General features: G+C 36.2%; 1 protein-coding gene across 1 annotated transcript in view; it reads right to left on the minus strand.

Annotated features, from left to right (window-relative positions):
* Window positions 1-745: 745 nt before the first annotated feature.
* Window positions 746-19,265, minus strand: part of PDZD8 (PDZ domain containing 8) — a 49,699-nt gene continuing 31,179 nt past the window's right edge. The window contains exons 4-5 of the mRNA XM_057370301.1: window positions 6,360-6,522; window positions 746-5,329 (exon numbers count right to left, since the gene is read on the minus strand). Coding sequence (XP_057226284.1) covers window positions 3,144-5,329; window positions 6,360-6,522 — 2,349 coding nt within the window. The 3' untranslated portion in view covers window positions 746-3,143. The remainder of the gene's footprint in view (window positions 5,330-6,359; window positions 6,523-19,265) is intronic.

Consider the following 19,265-nt stretch of genomic DNA (forward strand, 5'->3'; position numbering starts at 1 on the left):
ATCAACCAATGCATTGCTCAAATTCACAGGAATATAATCCCAACGTAGCAACTCACATAGATCTTTTAAAAAGCACAGGAAGGCTTTCTTCATGGCTTGGTTTTGTATTTTTGAGAACACCAGAATTGAGAAGTTTGCAATATGAATATGGAGACCCAAGGAGAGATTGATGGATCACATTCCTCTTCTGCAGCTGGAGCCAGGTTTCTGCTGGCCCTTAGGGAGCAGCATCTTCCCAATTTGCTGAGCAGAACAATGCAGKGCACTCATTCCCCTGCTCTTGCTCCACCAGAAGAGGTGGATAATTAAAATCCCCACAGACACCCATGTTTGGAATCTCTGYGCAACCTTTCCCCCCACTCCCAAATAAATACTTAGCAGTTRTTTTGGATTTTTGGAGTAATAAGTAACCAAACGCTTTTTGCTGACAGGAAGRAATTTTACTCAGAAAAGACCTCAAAACCCCCCTTCTGTCCTGGAAAAATATGGATTCTTTCCTATCTTGCATATTTGGATCTGTGTCAATCTAAATGTGATAAAGTCACTTAGTTCATTTRCTCTCACTGCTTATTCCTCCTCTGCAGTTGGTGCATTTTTTTCAGATTTCTCAGCCCAATTATGCCAGAAATCAGTAGTTTTAAATAATGCAGAATGTGCTTTTCTCCTGAAGATACTTCRAGTGGTGGCTTTAGATGATAAGCTACTGCAATAGAAACGTTTAAAAATCATTGACACATGCAAAGAAGTTGATAATTTAGCAAAACTATTTTATTAAAGCTTATTCTCATGATAAAATAATAGCCAACAAAATCATGTTAGGCAGGTCTTCTGCAAATGTGTGTAGCTGCCACCTATTCAGATATTCATTAAGTCAAGATATTTCTTGTTTTCTTTCTTGTGGTATTCTTTATTTTCAGCTATTTACAGTCAAGCATGAAGCAAAGATTACATCAGGAATGTAGTATTACAATTTCCCCCTCGAGATTCATTGTTTATTGTAAATAATGCCAGATAGGAATTTATGTTTTCCTTCTTATCACTAAAATACAACTATTTTGCCCTTTTTCCATTCGGTATATTTAAAAATATTGCACTACATTTAATTCACCTCTTACAATCATCATCATTAGCAACACTATGCGAGGAAAACGATATCCAGCTTTTCTTACCCACTGTGTTACACAAGTCAATTTAAAACCATGAATGTGTTTTTGAAATCAGTATTTGCGTTGTTTTCACAGCTCCTTCATGTGCACCAGGGCTTAAATGAAGCACTTGGATATTATTTGAAAACCTCTATAGTAGTCTGTAAGAGCAAACACTGATGGGATTGAATGCAGATCACCACCAATGGTAAGCCGCTGAGAAAACGGAGTGGGGAAATCTTAATATGCATCTCAAGCAAGTACAGGTTAAATAACTTTTAGACAAGAAGGGAAGCTAATTTTGTGCGATTATTTGCTGAAGCTTAATTTCAGAAGTGTGTCACATGCCTGTTCTAGCATGGATAGTGTTTTCCATACATCAACTAAGTAGTATCAACTGCCCAGAGCTCACAAAAAAGTGCAAGTAGTTGCATGACTGGCAGTAACCATTTTGTTTAGAAGCACAAGGATGCTGTTCCATGGTGAAAACCGCTGCTTCTTAATTTTGCCCATCACAAACTAAACCAAGAAGCRAATTTAAAGGAGAGGTACATTATAGATGACCTCAAAAACTAAAGGAGTTGTTTTACCATCTCAAACTCCACTCCCACAAAGGCTTTTTTTTTCTACTACCAGCAATACCAGTGATAATGATACGAGTACCTAGCACAGTACCTAAAATAAAGATGATATTTTTTACAAAATTTCTATACACAGAAGATGAAACAAAGACATGTTTACAGGAAATAAATAAGAACAATGGCCTTAGCCAGGYGATGCTAAGATCCACAGTTTACACATAGCACAAGACCAGACAGTTCTTTTCAAAAGCAGCTGGCTGAACTTCTTCCTCATCTCTACTGGACTCACAAATTGACTCAAATAAAAYATGTTATATACACTATAGGACATTTTGCTGACAAAGGTGATCCTTCTGCTCAGACTGCATCTTCCATCTGAGAAGCCAAATGCAACTTACCACTCCATGATTACTCAAAAGTGTTGAGAGAACATGTTWAGTTACTTTGTATTTTGCACCTTAAGATCTCCAAAATGATAGTCTGCAGCAAAATAATAATTTCTTTATATTACTTACACCATCATTACATGCTTTTTCACAGAATGCAATGAAACCTCCAACTCTTGTGAGGAACAACTTTCCTTTATCAGGCTATTAGATAATACAACATCACAAACATACGGTTTTGTTCTGAAAGGCAACGAGCCTCTTATCTTGAAAATATTCCCAATTAAGTTATTATGAGATAYCAGTTTATACTTTGTTATCTAACAACAGTCTGAAGTTCTAAGGAGGATTTTCTTTTTAGCATAGCATTACTATATTTTGTGTTAATTACAAACTACAAAAAGTTCTCGTATTCAACAAAAACATGAAAAACAAATGATATGCAATGGTAACCTCAGTAAGTATTATAACAGACAAAATGAAAGACGTTTTGTTTGCTTTCATGATATGTTTGGCAAAAAATACACAGGTACCTAGAAGACATACAATAAAACTGTGATCAACAGTTAAAAGCCTGGCCCCTCAGTGACTTCTGTCAGTCATCAGCTTAGGCATGCAACAAGCTTATAATGTTTTCATCATACAATGGAAACAAAACATTTTGAAAATCCTGCCCATTTCCCATTGAAAACACCAGCTAAAAAAAAAAAAATGGGRAGGGGAAGTGGGGGCAAGTAACACATTAAGGAAACCTCACACATTGATGTGAAATGGTAAGGTTATATAATTAGAAAAAAATAAAAATAAGTTATTAAAAATAAATTTCCAATATAAACCCCAAAATGTAGTTTTAACCAGCCAGTTTAACAAAATGATGGTGCTGTAGCTGGAGAAGAACCACTATTAGCAATTAACTGTGGAGAAGCAGGACACGCACATTATACCAGTGTTTTAATTTAATTTGTGTGTGTTCGGAGTTAAGTGCAAAGTATTCTTTCAGTCCATTCCTTCAAAGACTAAATATGTAAATATCAGTCTATTGATAGAGGTGGATCAACTGGTTCTTCTGATATGATGTTCAATGTTGGAGCTTCTGTCAGACTGCCATCTTCGCTATCCACTGTTTCTGCTATGCTGGATTCCTCGAAATCTCTAGTCACTTTTTTGGACTGCCTCTCTAAGAACATGTTCTCCAAGCACTCTATATCCTCAATGCCTGCCCTGTAGTGGATCATCAGCAGCGTGAGGGCCTGCAGTCTCTCMCCCGACTTAGCCAGCGCAGCAGAAATCAGCGCTTTTTTCCTCGCGTCGGTCGTCTCCTTCTCTTCTTTAACGAGCGAGTTATTATTTTCCAGCTCTTGGTCTATTTCATTCTGCAGCTTATCCAACATGAACTCTAATTTCTGAAAACGCTCCTCCGTGGGTAAACTTCTGTAGAGGTCACGGCCRATTTCTTTAACAGCAATGAAGACACTGTCATCGAGGCCGCCCTCCTTGCGGACCAGTTTGATGCCGGTGCCCGCGCGTTTGGAGGGGCTGCTGGGGCCGCTGATCTCGGTGTCGCTGCTCTCGTTGTCAGACGTGTTCGGGGTGTGCTTTGGCGAAGGCTCGGCCACGTCTGCGCCCTGCTCGGCCAGGCGGCTCTTGGGGACCTGCCGGAGGTTCAGCAAGCGGGTGCTCGTGTTGATGATATGCCTGGTCAGACCTGTAGTTCTGTTCACAGATTTGGCCTCGGAATCAACGCGAGCGGATGTGGCTGGGGGGGCCTCCTGTACCTCTGCTTTGCTACTGCTCACGGTTCGACTGGACTGCTTTTCAGCTCCCGCACAAAAGGGAGTCTCAGTTAAACATTTTTCTTGACACTTTTTATGGCAAACATAAGCACAGAGCATGCACTGCGAAGCTGCTTTAGTCCATACTTTCTTTTTGCAATAATCGCACCAYGTCGGATTCTGAAACTGAGTATCTTGAAAGTTATGCTTGTGCTCTGTAAGAATTTGTCCCAAGAAAGGATCCTCTTTTGGAAGGCCACGAGCTTCTTCTTCCAAATGATACTCCCTCTCTTTCTCATATACATTTGAATCATCCATTTCACCTTCTTTTAAGTATTTGAATTGTAAAGTTACATCACCATAACAAAATTTTTCATTGAAACCTTTATGGGTTGTCAAATTCCGCAATGCTGTTCTGGTCACTGCTGCTTTAGGTGTAGGAGCATCCAGTTTAAATGTCCTAACAAATTCCATTGAGGATGTGGCTAGACAATCTAAAGCAATTTCTTCAAGTTTTATGCTTGTATATCCTAAGCAGATAAAACCACCTGCTTTGAAAGGGTCTCTGCACCACAGTGCAACATTAAGGTACTTATGGTATCTTTCTACTTCAAATACACAGGAGGATGTTCTTGTTGTTGGCCATCGGCCCTGACGTATTCTATAAAGAATTTCTGGTGATTCCCATGTTTGATGATCATCACCATCTTTGCAATTACGTGCATTTTCTGTAAGTCCATCTTTTAAAGTATCTTGCTTTGGTGCTGTTACTCCTTTTGATACGGCTGGGTCTTCTGCCTGATCACTAATTTTAATTGCCTTCTCTGTAGATTTTTCTCCATTATGTGCAGGTGGAGGTGGCCTCTCTGGTTTATCAGAACTTGCACCTCCAGTTTCTAACATATTTTGGCTATCAGTAACAGAAAAAACAGGTTTAATTTGTGGCCTAGGTGGCACAGGAGGCTTAGTACCGGATCCTTGTGASTGCTTCCCCAATGGCTGTGATGCATCTGAAACCTCAACAGTTTTAGGTGCTGCCACTTTAGCCCCATCTTTTTGTTGCGTTTTTGATGCTGCCTGRTGACTTCCTAAGTGCAGTTTTCGATTCAGGATGGGAGATATAGTTCCAAGAGGTTTAGCAGCAAGAATTACCACCGACCGTTTGGGACTYGGAGTTGTTGGCAGATCTTCTTTTTGCTCAGGCGTTTCACAAGCTAAGTCTTCAAATTCTGAATCAAAATCTCTGTTCTCTGCATCAGCTGATATACTGCTCTGGTCATCTTCTGTCTGTGCCAAGAAAGCAGTGTCCTCCAATTGTCCAAATCCATCCTGCAGTGCTGAGCCATGCTGATGATACCCCACAGGCCTTTCATAAAAGACTAAAACTCTGTCCCCAGCCTGTCTAATAAGCTTCAACACTTGGACAGTCGATGTGATTTTAACACCTATTAAAAGAAAGACACACATTGTTAAATTCTAATTATGATAATAATCTAAATGACCAAAAATAGTCAACAAACATACTGTTGCTCGGTAACAAAGGAAGTCAATTATAACAGAAGAGCTTAATTGAAATATAACAGATGGATTCTCTCCATTTTATTTATACAAATATGGAGCTGGAAAAAATAATCACATAAATGCTTCAGTTTGCTGCTTAAAATAATACTGTAATCTGACAGAGTGATGTTGATGTGATATGAAAATTTTAACCTTGCTCTTACTGTAAGTTTGGACTTTTCAGCAGCAGACATTTAATAAAGTACTCAAAAAAGATGGATATCTTTAAATACTGTTACGATTAAAACAGAGGGGGGATAAAAAGCAAATAGTTCCAATATATTAACAAAATATGGGCATGGTGCTACAGTATAGCTGGAGTGAGCTGAACCATTTTCCTCAGCAGAACTTTCAGAGTCATTTGATGTATCTCCAATTTACGTGCAAGCCAAAATATCAAATGAAGTCATGCAGGGGATCATGTAAAAATTACTTTTCTTTAGTTCTAAAGCAATCTGCAATTATCTGTTCAAAGCAACTGAAAACTGCTTTAAATCAGGGGAGTATTGTCTGGGGATTTATTTAGGTAGTACCTAAAGAAAAGAACTCATAGTTTTTAAGCTGTGGTCTACAGAACCTATGTAAAAGGTTAAACTGCCTGTTAGCCCAGTCACATAAATGTTTTGGCTGATGGTTTTACTGTTTTGGTTTTTAGTTTGTTTGTTCTGTTTTTAATGTTGTTGCCAAATGTTTATTCAAGCTTGTTTTGGCTTTTACCTAGGAAGGAGTAAATAAATACGCAAGAAAATAAATCAAGCAAAAAAGACCTTAAGTGACCATAAATACATAAATGTTAGCTTTTGAGTGCCAGGCACAACTGTAATTACTAAAAAGGGTGATTAGTTGAACTGCATACAGACATGCCCTTCCCATTTACAAGACAAGCCTTATTGTGAAAGCTGACATATCACTCACTGCCAATTGCCAGCAGTCTGTCTCCTCTCTGCAGATCAGCAGCTGCAGCGGGTGAGTTTGGGGTCACAGTTTCAATGACAACGTGCCCTGCATCTTCCTCCTTGGACTGCACCAGGCGCAGCGTGAGCCCAACGCTTTGCAGATTCCCTTTCACAAGTTCTGCCTGCAGAGAAAGAAGTTACAAGTATCTCAGTAAAGCTGACTGCAAGGATTCATAGCTACTAATGATAATTTTATTATATTACTTAAATAGAATTTAAATTGATACAATTTATATAATTAAAAACAAATTATTATTTTAGAAACACATTATGATATCTATTGACTTCAGCCAACTGATTACCTGTCTGCCAACTAATTTACACCTCTGAAGATCTTCACAAAAAGCCCCAGTCCTGAAAAAGCTACAATTAAACACAACCTCATTATCCATTTTATTAGGAGCAAAGTACCATCAATCTAGGTATCATTTTGTACCCAATTCATSTTATAAAACCTAATACCATCAGCGCTCTCCAGTAGTCTGCGCAAAAGGGTGTTTGGGGTGACAAAACTCTTATGTACTTTCACACTGCTAAAGTATATTTACAACAATCTCAATTAACAATAGCCTAAAAAATTTCTTCAGACTCAAACCCTTTCCTCCTACTTATCTTGCAAAATAAATACAACTTAAATTTGAGCTCAGTAGTCTCAAACATCTTTTTCTAAAAAACAGGAAGAAAAAAGACAACTGAGGCGCAATCTCTGTAGCAAGTTTCATACAACACTCTTGCGCTGATCTAGGTAGTGATCAATTGTTTACAGACTTCMGTGTCTGAGATCTTTTGCAACTTTTTTCTTAATAAAACTGGTCCTTAATGAATTTAACAATATCCTTTYCCCTCTTAAAGTACATTCCTTATAGACTATTTCAAATTACTGTCTACCATCATTCCATTAAAATATATTCTATTTGAAAGGGGAACTCATATGTTTCAGCTTCAAGGATAGAAATTTAATTTGCTTTTTTGATTCCCAAGAACAGAGAGGCAGACAGTGCAGAAATCTCCACAGGAAATTTTATATTTGGTTTCAATTTACTGAGTTCAGGTACAGCCTGCTCCTCCATCCTTCTGCATTTACTTTGTTGTCATTTGACTGTGGATGTTTGAACTGCCTGGAGCTGGCCTCCTCTTTGGAGGATGTGTTCRTTTACTCAGTCTGTGCAATGGCTTTCCACAAATGAAGTGGATTACTTAGCTCAGTCCATGGTTCTCTTGGCTGCATGGCTGGCACTCCTTTCCTATAATCTTAATAGCACAGCATCTTGTTTTTTTGTTAATTGTAGTTCAGTTTTTATAGACATTAAAATGCTGTGTAGCTTGGCATTTTGCTTAAGAACAGCACTGAGTTTGAAGAAGCAGACTTGCATTAACTTTCTAAGCTTTGTCACTATTTTCTGCATTTCCCACAGGCATCTACTCTTTTTTCTCAAATTTCTATTGTGAAAACCCAGTAATAAATGCAAGAATAACACGACCAATATAAGCTTAATTGCAGTTCCAAGATTTAGTTATTCCAGAATGAAACAAGTCAATAGTTGCCTACAGAAACAACTCTGATGAGGGTTTTGGATTCATTTCTTTGTTTAAATGCCATCCTCATTTATACCAAAATCACTGTTACATAATCAAAATTAAAAAAAAAATAATAATAAACTCCTAAGTGTTAAGAAAGAAACAAATATTAGAAATGTTTGTGAAAGAAGACAAACTTTTTTTTTTAAAGATCAGAACTGCTCTTCTGCTTTAGTCCTTTTATTTATATGCAATATAGCTTTAAGTAGCAATTCAAAACTGTTGCAATGTGCTGTATGGAAACAACATGAACAATTACTGCAATTTCAAACAACACTAATCGAATATTTTAACTGTCAAAAACACAAATGACATGAATTTGCTTTGGCAGTACGCAAAGCTGCAACAAAAACAACATCCAAAGATCACAATAATATAACTGCACATTCTTATCAAACAATGAGGAAACCATTATTTCTGAGCTTTGCTCGTAGTCCAAGTACTCAAATCTCAGTTTTCCTATGATGGTTCCTTTGTAAGTCTTGCTCTAAGTGATTGAGCTCAAGAAAATATTTCCAAATTGCTGTGTTTGAATAGAAGAGGAACTATCATAATGAAGATCAGGAAGTAAACTCGCATTTAAAGAATGCTGACAAACACGAAAATTACAAAGGGCTGAAAAACAAATTATAACCACTTTTCCCCCTAATTTTTGTTAGTGCACTGAAGCGRAAAGCTGTTTAGTGAGAAAATACCAGGAAAGAAATGGATGATTAGACAGAACAGTGAAGAGAAAAAAAAAAAAACCCAACAAAAACCTCAAGATGGTTTTCCTTTTAAAACTATGTTATTCTGACCATTTAATTATACTCCTTTAGAGATTCATCTATTTTGACAGTATACAGTTTCTTCTGAAGTCTTACATTACTTCTGGATCTCTATGCCCACAACTGGAGTTCATTACCAAGACAATATTTGAGAGTCACAGCCCATCCAGGRTGGACATCCTGTTAGCTCTGCATGGCAGCAGAAGAGACACCGCTGTGAGTTTGTTTACAACACGGGGTAACTCTTGTACTCTCAGTCTCTGAGCAGAGCAGAAAAACACCCAACCATTGAAGGAGGGTGGCCATCACAACACTGTCAGAGGAGTCACCCTCGGGCAAACCCACTACTTCCTTTCACAGCTGGATATTTTCTCATCCATTCAAAGACTGGCCCAGAGTGATAAGATTTCTTCAGAAAGCCACAAGAGAATGCCAGGAGAAAAAGAAGAGCTGGTGTTGCAACATCTGACATTTTGAAGAAAGGTGTTGACCTCTAACCACTGTTGTAGTTGCAATCATGGCAAACTGCATGATGAGGTTAAGAGGAAAAGGCATAATTAGATAGTAAAAAGGGAAAAAAAAGTTACAGAGGTCTTTTTTACAGAGTTTGTCAGTACAGACTCTGATCCTCTTGAGCTGCCTTTGAATCCAAGGACTCCCTTGAGAACTGGATAACTTAACAGTGCAAATATTCTGCATTGCAAAGACTATAAACCTCTGAGGTGATCCCCAGTACTTCACCCTTCCCTCCTCCCCCAAGGGAGAGAGACAGAGACCACATGAAAGAAATGAGGGACAGCTGGGACCCAAGATKGGTAGGTATCTCTGAACATTTGGCTCCCATGCAGGGACACGGCCTGCAGATTACAACACGCATGACTCACTGATGGCAGCGAGACTTCCAATATTCCCCCACTATCTGATGGAAAGCTGTTTTGGGAAGGAGAGCGCCTTTGAACATAACAAGCAAAGTTCATCTCAACTTTTTATTAACTTTGGCACAGTCACAAGCTTTCTCATGAAGTAAACTGGTTTTATTTATCAACCCAAACCAGATGAATAGTTTCCTTGATTATTCTTTCTGGCAACTGCAAGTAACACCGCACTATCTCAGGCCAAGCTGAATGCAGGTAAAGACCATTTCAATCTCTCAAAACACCCCTCACCCCAATAAGTACACTCACAAACCAAACATCTTTGTATACTCAGCACAGCAACTTTATGCCTTTCTGCCTCCCCCTCAAATTAAGACTTGATAATAAATGTGAAGAGTCAAAGACCTATTGGAACATGAAACATGAGTAGGATGAAAATCAGCTAAATGACACAGAGGTTAGAAGAATATTGTCGATAATGAAAGGACATTTATCATCAAGAACGCTTGCTGCAAGGGAGAAAAAGCTGTGCCCAGGAGAAAGGGAAATTTCAACCAATTACATATACCATATTAAAGCAAGTTTATTTTAATTTGATCTAATTAATAGCTCTGATTTACTAGTTCCTGCAAACCTTAGTAGTTATTTAAATAAGGAGCAAGACAAAGCAGMTATTACTACTTGCTTGTCAGTGACAGGCATTACATTCAGTCTATTTTATATGAAAATGGTTAGAACTAAACTGTATCACAGAATTTAAAAAATGTACCTTTTAAAAAAAAAAGGCAAGCCATTCCCAGACTATTTATTAAATACTTGGTGAGATTAAGATGAAACAAAACAGGAATGACTATCCTGGAAAAAAAAAAAAGTAATTTCCTTAATGTTTTATTATTTAAAAGAGGAAAAAATAGCCAACAAGAGGACAAAAGATGTCCATCAACTTTAAATTAATAGAACATTTTGATGTGGAGCTGTGAATGCTTGACTTTTACAGGACGCATCCCTACGCATTGATTTCACAGCACAGGCTTTAGTTGGTTTACGTGCAGCAATGTATGAGCCACTGCAGAGCACAGCCCCACTGTCACCTTCAGTTCAATACTGGACGTGTGCTCTGCAAACACAATGCAGGWGAAAATTATCTTGTGTCTCATAGCCTTTCCTTGCTTCAGCCTCGTTGTTCTGAAAGCCTAGCAGTTGAATGTCAGTGAAAATCAATTTTTCTGAACGTTTTTAAACATACCAATACTGAACTCTGCAGTCCCACAATGATCAATCAGAAGTTTATAGCTTTTTTAATACCATTTAAATGGCTAAATATTTACATGAGTGTCAGAACACGATGCAGTTTTAATCTTCAAATGCTTCATTAAATTATCAGTCTGAAATAATTTTAAAATACAACGGGATGATAAATAAAAATCCCTTTTACAGGCAACAGTGTGATGCCATCTCATTTACTATTTATTCCAAAASTGTAGTTAGATGAAGTTAGATTATTTTTCCTTCAGATGTAAGAATGTCACCAGTAATTCTGTAGTCTCATAACTAGAAAGTAAATCAATATTAAATGCAGCACTTCCATTCAAAATTTCTAAGATAAGACATAATAAAAACCGTCTATTAATAAATACGGAGATTTACAACTCGGAAAGTATGTATGACTTAATGTCTTAGYATAGTAAGCAACATCAACCAGCTAAACTTTAAAAACTATTAAGTGCATACAAAAATAGAAACTCACAAAATTAGCCACAGCGAGATAATAACAGCATAAGACTTTTGCTTTTAAACCAAATTGCTTATTTCCAGAAACTAAAAAGGAAATTGTTTTTTTTGAAAGCTTAAGCAAATACAGAATTTGTTACAGTGCAAAATTAACTATTTTTAAGCATTAACAAAATAAATCTTTACTAGAATTTAGTAAGCATTTAACTTTCTTTTGAATAAATGCTAAGAAAAGCCTGATTAYCCAACCACAAGTCTTATTTTACTGACTTTACACCACCTAGAAGAATACTGTTTTTTGAAATACTTTTAATTCCCTATCAGGAATGTGACATACTCTATGCAGCAGCAACAGAATTAATGTCAGCACTGTACTACGGATAAAAATATTTTTTAAGCAAACCATCAGAGCTGCCGAGGAAGATCTTAGGTATTCTTGCAAGGTATGGCCTGAAGTGTTTTGAGGAGAAAGAAGTGAAAATGTCTATGAACGTGTCTGTAAAGTATTACACTCTCACAGACAAACCCCCCATGCCGAGAGAAGAGGAAGGAATATTTCACATCAAAAACCCCCAAAACATTAAAGTCCAAAACTGGGAAACAGTTCGTTCTCTTCTGAAGATTCARATATTTGTATTATTGAAACAAGATTTTTGGCAAACATCTTTAAAACATGGATTTTAGTATTATTGCTTTTTTTAAGCCTATTACTAAACATAGTTATTATATATGACCTGCACAGCAAAGTGACGGTGGGATGATTTACAGGGGAGAGGAGGCAGTGAAAGGAAACAGGAATTGCCAAAATCACGATTTGCTCCTTAAGAACACTGGACACGAGGCAAAAGAAAGGATTTTATTTTAATATTCTGGGTGTATTTCAGTCTATGCTTTAGAAAAGGAGTAGATCTTTTTCTTCTCCTTGTGACACAGCCTCAAAGCCCAAATGGACTCCCCGTGTAGGACAAGSCTTTTCCCATCTCTTTTCCAGCCCTCCTGTCCCCAGGGCAGGACAACCCCTGACATGTTCTCATGCAAACCTTGACTAAGGAATCCATGATGACAGAAACACTTTCATTTCCCAGGCACGGAGAAAACTCCCAATCACAGAAAGAGAGAAATGTTTTCTAAGCATTAAAGATCCAACCCTGTTCTTSCAATGCTCAAATAGCTCAGTAATAAAGAATGCACTGATTATAAATTATAAWCTGTGTTCCCTTTTATATCTTACACTTGCACAGGTGTAATGATACAGATGTTRGGATATGACTCCAGATCTAACCTCTGTATTTCCTTTAGCGGGTTCAGAAATGTTGAAACACACTGACAGAAGGTTTCAATAAAATAAAAAGCTGCAGTAATATTTACATAATAACTAGACTATACAGTATGACAGACAATCAAAAGGAGGGAAATAATCTCTGCAATCAAATTAAATCTACATAAAAAATTAAGTTATTTTCCTCCCCACTAGAAAGATGCATTAATTACAAATCACTCATTAGAAAAATACTGAAGGCAATATAATTGAAAAAAATACTTAAAACATCAGTATACATTGCAGCTAGAAGCAATATGCCATTCTAAGAAACCAACCTATACTAGAAAACACATCTACCAACTTGGAAATTAATTTACTGATTTGTGAAATAATTTTTAAAATCTTTAATAAAAGACTACTTGAATAAAAATCTGACTTTCGCTAGTGTTCCAAAATTTGTAACAAGATTCCCGTGACAATAACTAACACACTTTCCTGCTTTGAGATGCTTTCTCCATACCAAAGTTATAAACCTCTTTAGTATCAGATTCAAGTGGCAATTTTAATGTGTGTTTCCACTATTCCCAGGTTCACATTGATTCAGTTAATTTCAACAAATATTTTGATTTGCCCCTACCATTTTTTAATATCTTAACAACACATATCAGGCAAGTACGTTGAAAACACATGTACTTGTTCTAGATATATTAGAATGGTGGGTAAAGGGGATGTATTTGATTTTTTTTTCAAAATAACTAAATTTATAACTACCTTTTTATATACATATGTGTGTGTRAYTTTCAKTAAGAAATTAAAATGAAACTCWTCTCCCYCTCAGCAGATAATGCAYRACTTCCACACCACTTTCCCACTTCTCGCCTTCACTAAATGCAATAAAACTCAAAATCAAGCAACCAACAACCCTCCAAAACACACACATGARACACCTTTGTCTTCAAAAAAATTGTTACATTTACTGGCATCTGGAAATGGCCAGTAAGTAACTGGCTCGCCAGTGACCAAAACATTGAAAATGCATACGCTGATGTTAAACCTGTTACTGTGTTCTGATGTCAAATTAGTCAGCACAAGATGAATTAGCTCAGTCTGAGTTTGATGTTGAGACAGCACTAAATCTTTGTACAGACAAGTTTGTACTGCTCAGTTATTTCAGATAGATTAAAGTGCAGTACTTCAGTTGCTTTGAGAGTGTGTCTCTAATATTTTTACCACTCCCTACCATTTTTTATCTCTTCTTGTCCAATTTAAGTATTTTTAAGCATAACATAGGATTTTCTCCAAGCTATATTGGCAGCAGTTTWTAAGAGACAGAATCTCCCATTAATGGGTACATCACATTTTAGCCACCACAATTAATTATTTTTTTTAAWTWATTTAAAATTAATTAACAAAATTACTTTCTCTTTAAAACCCAAACAGCATTATTGATGTAATGTCTGTACCACAGATGTGTCACAGAAAGACATGTCAGGCTTGATGGACTCTCTACCTCTGCTTTCCTACAAAGGTCTGGAATAGCCACCAGCTGTTTGTGGAATATTAGAAACAACAGATTTTGGATGACAATAAAGCAGTGAAGAAAGGGAAGTAGGATATTATACCTTTTGCTGTAGATCTTTGTAAATCTTTGCGAATTGTGGCCTGTGCATGGGGAGACACAACGATCTCAGATGAATGCTGCATTTTTCCTGTTTARTTTGTTTTACTTTTAGAAAGAAGTGTATTTATGGACAAAGTCTTGATATTTTCTTACTAGTCATCTTAAATAGCAAGCCAGTGGGATTYATTTTCTATTCTACATGAGAACTTGTAAAACCCAAAGAATACAAGTTACAAAATATGATGGTAATTTCATTCTGAAATGAGTTACATATTGGACCAAGATCATATTTTAAATAGCAATTCATTAAGGCCACAATACTGCAAATGTTATGCACATGTCAAACTTCACCATCATGAGCCATTTGTCTGAAAATATATGTGACAATTCATCATAGGAAAATAAAACATCTGCATGTCTGCCTGATGAGCACTGAAAACATTTGACATCAGCAAAATCCAGAATAGGACTGTTACTGAACAGAATGGGAATTGTACCTTATTTTCCCCTGTTCTTCTGACACATTGCAGGTACTCTTTGGCTAAGCTGCTACTAAAAAATTGCACCTGCCARTTGCATGGTGAAGCAGATCAGGAGACATGCAAAAAGCAAACTGTTTAGCAATTATCATGAATTGCTGTGGCATCCTTACAGCAATTACAGGACTTGAATGGAGGAGTTAAAGACAAACAAGGCAGCAGAAAACCTGCATTTAACTTGGAAGTGTCAAAAGCGGATRAAATACAGGCCTTCAGTTTTAGGTAGAGTTTTTCTTTGCAGAGCAATTTAGTACAAACACCAACATAGCTCTTCTTTAAATGCTCACTGACATCCTTTAGTCTTTATAAAACCCGACTGTGATTTCCTTTGGCCCTGAAGAAATTGAAAAGTTGCATTTTTTTTTCCTAATGTTTTATCACCATGTAAGTCTTTGATAGGAAAAAGGCGGCCTCCAATATTGCTTAAGCATTACTCAGTTATCACGTAAGTATTTTGTGCAAAACTCAGGTAGTCTAATCAGAAATACTGAAATAAGGTTACTGACATTAAGTTCATTAATAACACCATGAGTGACATCAAACCAGCAAAAACTTTACCTAATTAATGATTTTCTCTGTATAAATTTATTATGAATCACTGCTTTGCAAATTACAGATAAAGGAGATAAATGAGAATATGACTTTAGGCACTCTGAAGRTATGCAACATGAGAGAGGTCAACCCAGGGTTTTTTCATCTCCAAGATGGAAGCAAAATTCAAGTTTATGCCTTAAAAGCAAACCCTCTAAAACAGTAATTTCTTATATGTATCTTGGAAGTATCTAATCAATGGTGATAAAACAGCTCCTACTAATCTTCCTGCAATAAACTCAAAATGTTGGACTATCAGGTAAAAGTTCTTTATAACTGAAATAGCACACAGTGTGAAGAGTTTTCTCCACATAGAGAAACTGCCTGGCAATTCTGACTATCAGCATTAACCACCTGAATACTGACATGGATACTGCCATCAAAACTAAAAATATGCAAAGTTATTATCCACTGCAATTACAGTAATATGCATCACAGATGCTAGTCTCCATGGAAATAAGTTACACAATATAATTAATTTATAAACAGTCGAAAGTAGTAACTCTTAGAATTCAATAATGGACTTGAAAGTCACATTTTAAAGGGCTTAGAAGTTACTTCTCTGACAGAAAAACTACATTCTCATAAACAAAGCATTACAACTGCAGGTAGTAGAAATTACACTTATCAATAGCACAGTCGAAGCAACTGAGACCCCACATGCACCCAGAACCTATATAATCAATAATCTGAAATAACAGAAGTGAACCRTTTGTTATTTCTGCATGACATAAACACACTATTTTCTTGGCAACTTTCTCATCAACATTAATGGCTAGATGGCTATTAAAGAAAAGCACAAGCCTGAATAACAACCTGTATGACCCCGTGAGTGTTCAGACTCCCACATTTCCACTGAACTAGCTAAACCCACAGGAACTAAAGCAGATGTAGTAAAAYGATTCGTGATCTTAACATCTCTTCTGAGATTAAACAGAAGATTCATCCTCAAAATGAAGTTCTTGATGCATACCAGCTCCAGYCTTTGCCTGGTAAAACCAGACCAACACTTTTCTTCTGAAATTTTATGTTACTATGGCCAGAAGAAATGASGATTTATATTTAACTTATTCTAAATAATTACTGCAAGAAGGCCAAGGTTTTGTGCACAATAATCTTTCTGTACCTAGAAAGGCAGCCAAACCACACTGAGTTGTTTTCAATTAAATTCCGGACAAAACACTGCAGTATAAACACACAACTATATAGCCAGTAAAGATTTCCATGACCATACATCTATTCCTGGTTATTTTGTTGAACACATCAAATCAAATCAATTTATTTATGGTTATAGGGCACAAGTTGCTGGCAGGCAGTGAAACAGCAGCTCAATGTCACATTTAATTAGTAGCACCAAGACAACAGCACACCTAGAAACCAGATTTTCATTCTGTTACCGACCATCACTTATAAAAATTGCCACAACTATTAAACTGAAAATATCTTTACATCAGCTCAAATACTGAACAATTCACTCTACAAAAGAAATCAATACCCAGCTCTATCTCCTCTGCACTTGAAAAAATAATCCAGATTATTTTTATACAGATAAAGATGAATTCCCAATGTATCCAAAGAATGATTTAGAAASAGAATGTTAGCTGTAAATTGGAATCAACATACCAGCCAGCTTTGCAACCGAGCTTCTAAAAACGCTTCACGAAAATCCAAATATCTGAACTTTTCACAGAAGGAATCTGCGTGTGCAGTTTTCTCTCCGCACAATCAACGTGACCATAACTGCCTAATAAAAAGCAGGATTTCCTTTCCCTATGGTTAACTACCTGAACAACAAGAAAACAATTTGTGCAATTAAGAGTACTCCAGAAATCAACTTTAGACCTCAAACCACTAACACTGAAGCAAGCAATACAGCTAAAAGAAAAATATTCTTTCAGAAACAGCTTATCAGGAGTAAAATAAAAAAAAAATACAAGAGGACAGAACACTGCCCATAGTGGAAGTAAAATTTCACTCCTTTTGACTTTTTTTTTAGTATCTTCTGGCTCTGGGAAGTAATATATACMATTTCCTCTCTCCCTTTTGTAAGGTAAGTGAAAGAATGAATAGGAAATTATGTCAAGCCTAAAAACTTCTTTTACTTCAGCACTCACTATAACTTCATACACTCTGGTTTTATGCTCTATTAGTTTTAAATTAGCAACAGATTTTATTGATAGTTGGTGAAATATATATGAAAAATACCCACGAGATTTCATAAAGCAACATCTTTTTACTTCCTTTTTCCCCTTCTTCCCTCCGTCACCAGAAAGCCAGCTTGCTTGGGACTGTGACCAATTACCTCTCCCAAAGAATTCAGAACTCATTTAATTGAAAATTGAGCAAAGGATTAGTCAATACCGTGCAATGCATGAGAAATAAATCTAACTTTTTTTAAAAGTCATACTGAAGAAGGTATGAATAATTCAGCTTACTTAATGACTTCAATGATATTTATTAAAAAAYAGCAAAAAAATAAAATTACATCCAAAAAGTTGATGAAAACTTGTGAAATAATTAGAGTACTTGGCTCAGAGTATGGTACTCTACTTTCTTGATCATCACCATACGGGTGAGCCAGCCAAAAAAAMCCCTTGTTCATAAATGGCATGTTCAATACTAAGTACTCAAAAGCCTGAGCTTTCTTTTTTAATGCGATACTTTTTAGAATATTTTATTTGAAAACGTACAGGTTTAAGACATTAGGACTCTATGGTAAAAACAAATGTGCAATGTGATGAATGAAGAAGTACCTCACAGTAAAAAGAAGAGCAATTTCTTAAAAAAGAAATTTTAATAGCAAAACTTCAGGATACAAAATTACAAATTTAATCATCAGCTTGCTCCCAGTGTTATATGGCCACTTTCCTCCCACTAGAGATTAGTACTTTTTATAACCATTGCAATACACTGAAAAAACCTACCAGAGAAATTATATTCAGAGTTTAAGGGAAGAAAAAAAAAGMAAAAAAGGGGTCAAAAGACTGCATACGTGGAGATGGGAAGTGAAAGGAGATTAGAGATGTTTGGAGATAAAAAAAAAAACTGCGTCTGGATTGGAAAACTGCGGTTTGTAAATCCATGGCTGCAACTACCCTGGCGAAATACTCCTAATTCTTTCATTCCCATGACCTCTGATTAATAAAACTTATTTAATTTACATCAACTACCAAGAAACCAATGGATTAAACTCGGCTTTTCAATTATTTGTGTACAATGTTACATTTCAGTAGAGACTTCCATGCATATATTACAATGTATTAAGAATTGCATTTTTCACATGAAAAAGGGGAAAAAAAGGCAACTTTCGAGCTAAGAGAGCAAAACTAATAATGCTTCATTTTTTTTACTTAGGAGTCTGTTAGCCTGCAATGCCAAAAGAAAATCATAATGAATACACATGTGTGTTCATCACGCACAGCTTGCCCTTCTTCACAAACTCTTCAAAGTCCACAAAACCAGACTGTGACTTACACACTTTCATATCATTTGATCAAGAGCATTGCAAAGGAATTAAACCTCAGGTAAATCTACACTGTTAAGCCAGACAAACATCAAAATTAAGATTTAAATCTTAAAAACATCTGTAAATTTAGATGTTTTCATATATGATACGAAAAATATATGAAAATTATATGAAATATAATGATAACGTCAACGAATAATAGAAGCTCAAACTCTATTTTACAAATAACTGTGCTTTCTTAAAAAAAAAGCATTATACAGGTACACAGATACTCAGAGGTATCAAAAAAGGAAGTTAACTTAATACAAAGATGATACTTTTTTAATGAGCAATGAGACACTTTGAAATGGATRTCAAAGTTATGCCTCCAGATTTCAGTGACACTCAGCTGACATAACTACCTCAATGCAGTGTGGCTACATATGATTTTCTGAAA

This window comes from Malurus melanocephalus, unplaced genomic scaffold (assembly GCF_030028575.1).
Source record: "Malurus melanocephalus ecotype Western Australia unplaced genomic scaffold, MMel_1.1 scaffold_122, whole genome shotgun sequence".
Classification (NCBI taxonomy): domain Eukaryota; kingdom Metazoa; phylum Chordata; class Aves; order Passeriformes; family Maluridae; genus Malurus; species Malurus melanocephalus.